This window comes from Protobothrops mucrosquamatus, unplaced genomic scaffold (genome assembly GCF_001527695.2).
Source record: "Protobothrops mucrosquamatus isolate PMUCROS unplaced genomic scaffold, P.Mucros_1.0 scaffold3542, whole genome shotgun sequence".
NCBI classification, from domain to species: domain Eukaryota; kingdom Metazoa; phylum Chordata; class Lepidosauria; order Squamata; family Viperidae; genus Protobothrops; species Protobothrops mucrosquamatus.
Window position 1 is genome coordinate 51,112 of NW_015389510.1, and position 5,449 is coordinate 56,560.

The 5,449-nt window shown below is 45.0% G+C and overlaps 1 protein-coding gene across 1 annotated transcript in view; it reads right to left on the bottom strand.

Moving 5' to 3' along the window:
• LOC107297815 (transient receptor potential cation channel subfamily V member 2-like) overlaps nucleotides 1-5,449 on the bottom strand; it is a gene marked incomplete at its 5' end in the record, with an annotated part of 29,417 nt that overhangs the window by 21,762 nt on the left and 2,206 nt on the right. The window contains 3 exons of the mRNA XM_015827178.1: nucleotides 1,624-1,782; nucleotides 3,492-3,668; nucleotides 4,810-5,108. Of these exons, the coding sequence (XP_015682664.1) occupies nucleotides 1,624-1,782; nucleotides 3,492-3,668; nucleotides 4,810-5,108 (635 nt within the window). The remainder of the gene's footprint in view (nucleotides 1-1,623; nucleotides 1,783-3,491; nucleotides 3,669-4,809; nucleotides 5,109-5,449) is intronic.

A 5,449-nucleotide genomic window follows, 5' to 3' on the forward strand; every position in this document is an offset into this window, starting at 1 on the left:
CTCCCAGAATTCCCCAGCCAGCATGCTTTAAGATGGGTGGGCTTCAACTCCCAGAATTCCCTAGTCAGCCTGCTTTATGAGGGGTGGATTTCAACTCCCAGAATTCCCCAGTCAGCATGCTTTAAGATGGGTGGACTTCAACTCCCAGAATTCCCTGGTCAGCCTGCTTTAAGATGGGTGGGCTTCAACTCCCAGAATTCCGTAGTCAGCCTGCTTTATGAGGGGTGGATTTCAACTCCCAGAATTCCCCAGCCACCCAGCTTTAAGATGGGTGGACTTCAACTCCCAGAATTCCCCAGTCAGCATGCTTTAAGATGGGTGGACTTCAATTCCCAGAATTCCCCAGTCAGCATCCTTTAAGATGGCTGAATTTCCACTCCCAGAATTCCCCAGTCAGCATGCTTTAAGATGGGTGGACTTCAACTCCCAGAATTCCCCAGCCAGAATGCTTTATGAAGGGTAGATTTCCACTCCCAGAATTCCCCAACCAGAATGCTTTAAGATGGGTGGACTTCAACTCCCAGAATTCCCTAGCCAGCCATGGGAATTGAACTCCATGAATCTTAAACTTGACAAGATTGGGCATCCCTGATCTAGATCTTCTATATTTCATCTGAAGTACCAGAATCCTTCTGTGCCATTTCCAAAGGGATAATAACCTCTTCCACACCATCACCCAAGTCATTGACGCAAATGTTGAATTACACAGGACCCAGGTCCTCTTCTCAAGGCTTCCCTCCTCTCTAAAATGACCACCTCCCCAGGTGCAAAACAGATAGCCCACTGGGCATTCCTCACTAGTATGATTTATATTTTAGCATTTTATGCAAGAGATTATCATGAGATAAAGGTTTGGAGTTTTGATGAGATCCCGGTAAACTATGTCTACAGCATTCCCCCTATCTACTAAGGGAAAAATTCTACCAAAGTTGGTGAAATTAGTCTTGCATGATTTGCTTATAATTTGCTTATAGCCTGGAGAAGGGCTTCTGAACATGTTATTTAAATAAAAGACATCAATGCAACTTGATCAGAACTTTGGAAACATATTCTTAGTTTGGATTGATACCGTTATTAGTTTAAGTTTTTTAACCCTTCTTTTTTTCCAGGAGTTCAATAAAGGCAGGCCTAGACTTAACAACAGTTTGTTTAGTGACTGTTCAAAGTTACAATGGCACTGAAAAAGGTGACTTATGACCGCTTTTCGCACTTACAACCGTTGCAGCATCCCTGTGATCACGTGATCAAAATTTGGACACTTGGCAACTCACTCATATTTATGACAGTTGTAGTGTCCTGGGGTCACGTGATCCCCTTTTGCGACCTTCTGACCAGCAAAGTCAATGGGGAAGCCAGATTCACTTAACAACCGGGTTACTAAATTAACAACGGCAGTGATTCACTTAGCAACGGTGGCAAGAAACGGGACAAAACTCCCTTAACAAATGTCTCACTTAACAACAGAAATTTTGAGCTCGATGGTGGTTGTAAGTCGAGGACTACCTTTAGGTATTCTCCTTTTTTTGAGAGAGAGAGAGTTCAGTTGGACTTACAGAAAGGGTCTAACTCAAAGTCACCCCATTCCCTTTACCAAAAGCATCCATTTGTTTAAAGACTATTTACCTCGCCCTTTAGAGGCCTGTAGTAACCAGTGGCTGTGAAGACCAGCATGTAAATCAGATGGAGGAATAAACTGATGAAAAACCTTTTTCTAATGAAGGATTCCCACTTGTGCTGAAGTAGCTTGTTCAGAGGCTCCAGGACCACCATTTTGTACCGGTTCTGTGGAAGGGAGAATGTCAGGGAATTGAGCAGCTGTTGGTGTACAAAATGGAGTGGGAGATGCTGACACAAACTTGTAGTTTTATATAAATAAATATGTTTTACATCTACATAGATGCAGCAAACTAGATAGTCTGGCAAACAGAGGCATCGTGTGGTAAATCAACACAACAGGAACATCATGAGGTAAATCAACACAATAGGGGCATCATGAGATAAAGCAACACAACAGGAACATCATGAGGTAAATCAACAAACAGGGGCATCATGAAGTAAATCAACACAACAGGAACATCATGAGATAAAACATAGCAGGAGCATCATGAGGTAAATCACAGAGCACAAAAGGACACTCAGAAGAAAAAGGTGGGAAAAAAGGGAACCTCCCCCTCCACACCCACAGGAACCAATCACAGCACAGATTGCCTCACATAGCACTCTCCAACAAATCAATTACAAGATGCAAATATTTCTTTTAACTAAGACAGTTGTTCTCCGTTGATAACAGAAGAATAGGAAGTAATCTGAGATCTATTAGCTTATTACTTTTGAAGATGTGTGTATCCATCATTTTCCTCTCTTTTTCAAAATGTATCAACATGAGTGCATCTCTTTGCCTCAGGGGTATGTCTCCCACTATTCTTTTGGAAGGGATCCTCTCCGGTTTCTAAACTGTCAGGGAATTGCTCAGCCGGTGTCCAAATGAAGTCAGAGACACTGACACATACTTGTAGCTTTATATAAATAAATATATTTTACATATACATATACAGCAAACAAGATAGTCAGGCAAACAGGAGCATCGTGAGGTAAATCACAGAGCACCCAGAACAAAAAGGCGGGAAAAAAGGGAACCTTCCCCTCCACACTCACAATAACCAATCACAGCGCAGATTGCCTCACACAGGAGCCAGCACCCTCCAATCAATCAACCACAACTGTGTGTTTTGGCTCACTGTACAATCCCACTGCTCCAGCTGCTAAATTTAAATAACTTAACAGAGAAGGAAGGGAGATTCAAAGCACACCTTCTCAGTTAGTACCATAGTCTTCAGTCCCCATTAGACCAGGAGTCTCCAAAGTGGTCGGAACTGAACCCCAGTTTGGAGACGCTTATGTTGTGTTGTGTTGCTGAAGTGTTTGGAGATACTCTCTAGATACAACCCCTATAATTTCAGCCCAGACCAGTATGGGGAAAGCATTGAATTTATCTAAACCCCCACATATAGAAACTGGATGAAAATAACACTGTCCTTTATTCCCAAAGCAGTTTAAAGAAAATAGAATAAAGCACCTTATAAATTCTAAAAAAATTATCCTGAGCCAACTTTTTCAGAAAGGGTTTTGCCCAGAAGAAGGAAAGAAGAATGGATAGATGGAAGGAAGGAAGGCAAAAAAGAAAGGAAGGAGAAAAAGAGGAAGGGAGGGAGGGAAGGAAGGAGAGAAGGAAGGAAGGAAGGAAGGAAGGAAGGAAGGAAGGAAGGAAGGCAAAAAAGAGAAAGGAAGGAGAAAAAGAGGAAGGGAGGGAGGGAAGAAGGAAGGAAGGAAGGGAAGGAAGGGAAGAAAGAAGGCAAAAAAGAGAAAGGAAGGAGAAAAAGAGGGGGAAGAAGGAAGGAAGGAAGGAAAGAGGAAGGAAGAGGAGAGGAGAAGAAGGAGGAAAAGGACAGAGAAGATCCCGAGAAGGACCATTCCTGGCTGGATCTACTCACTGGAGTGTTACTGCTGTAGGCCAGGATCTCCAGCACTGAGTTCTCCTCACAGGTGTCGATGGAGGTCAGATCGTAGAGGGAGATGTGGATGGGACCATAAGTCCACTCGGTGAACTTGCGTGAAAGGTGCTGGAACTTGGGATCCTTGATCTCCCGGTGGAGAATGTGCTTGAGGATCTGGGGAGACCAAAACACTTGAGTTGGTGACAGGGCTGTCTCTAGGGCTCAGGTCAAAATGATCTCAGTATCCAGCCATCATCTTGGCAATTTTGACCTTCCTGAAGTCACCTCTGATAACTAATCTACAGAATCAAAAAAACTTCTCCTCAAACACAATTCTCTTTGGAATTTATCCTCTTGCACCTGACTAGGTCCACCACTCCTTTTTTCTACTCTTATCTCCAAGATCAAGAAAAGGTGAGAACGCACCCTGAGGTCAAGGTAACACACCACAACATAGTCCAGTGGTGGCGAACCTATGGCACAGGTGCCAGAGGCGGCACTCAGAGCCCTCTCTGTGGGCCCGTGCGCCGTCGCCCCAGTCCTGGGCCTTCAGCTGGGTTTTATAAAACCTTTTCGCTTTAGGCCTCTGCCGCCATGTGCAAAAAAAAAAAAAAGATTCAATCAATCAGTTAATTTCAACTTCTCGCAGGGAAAAAAGATCTTGCAAAGTTGGAATTGATTGATTGAACTTTTTAGTCCCACCCAGTCTGCTGTTACCACTGCAGCCACGCCCAGCCAATGGGCCACACCCACCCAATGGGCCATGCCCACCCAATGGGCCACGCCCACCCGGCACCCGACGATGCATAAGTGGGTTTTGGGTTGCAGTTTGGGTACTCGGTCTCTAAAAGGTTCGCCATCACTGACATAGTCAGACAAATAATATGGTGAAGTACAGTTAGTCATCGACTCACAATCACAATTGAGCCCCCAATTTTCCGTTGCTAAGCAAGACAGTTGTTAAGTGAGTTTTGCCTCATTTTAAGAACATTCTTGCCACCGTTGTTAAGTGAATCACTGCACTGGTTAAGTTAGTCACACACTTGTTAAGTGAATTTGGCTTCCCCATTGACTTTGCTTGTCAGAAGGTCACCGTATTGATCGCATAACCCCAGAACACTGCAACCGTCATAAATACAAGTCAGTTGCCAAGTGCCTAAATTTTGATAACGTGACCAAAGGGCTGCTGCAATGGTCGTAAGTATGAAAAAAACGATCATCAGTCTCTTTTTTCAGTGCCATTGTAACTTCGAACGGCCACTAAACGAATATGCGTAAGTCGTGGACTACCTATCCTGGCAAGGAGGGGGACTACCTCGACTTTCCCAGTCTTCACGGCCAGCTTCAAAGGGGTCAGCTGCTTCCGGTTGACAATCTCTTCCAACTTGCAGGAAGGGTCGATTTCGTCCCCTTTCATGAGGATCTTGTCGTACATGTTGACCACGAGCTCGGTGTTCTTCTCCGTATTGTTGGCCACCATCACCAGCGCATGGAGGGCAGTGTTGCCTATGGAGTCCTGTTCGTTCAGTCTGGCGTTCTGGTGAGGGTTATCCAGGAGATACATGACGACCTCTGGCTGGTTGGTGCAAGCAGCCAAGGACAGAGGAAGTTCACCTGGGAGAGAGAGAACGATGGGCCAAGGTTGCAATGAGCATCAGGGACGTCCAACCTTGGGTAGTTGGAGACATGGCTAGCTGGGGAATTCTGGGAGTTGATGTCCACAGGTCTTCCGGTGCCCAAGGTTGGACATCCCTGATCTACAGTCAGTGGTGGGATTCAAATATGTGAACAATCGGTTCTCTGTGTGGATGCTGCTTCCGGATGTCCATTCTGGGCCTGGGCAACAAAGAATTAGCTACCGGTTCTGCCGAAGTGGTGCGAACTGGCTGAAATCCACCACTGTCTACAGCAGGGATGTCAAACTCAATTTCATAGAGGGCTGCATCAGCATTGCG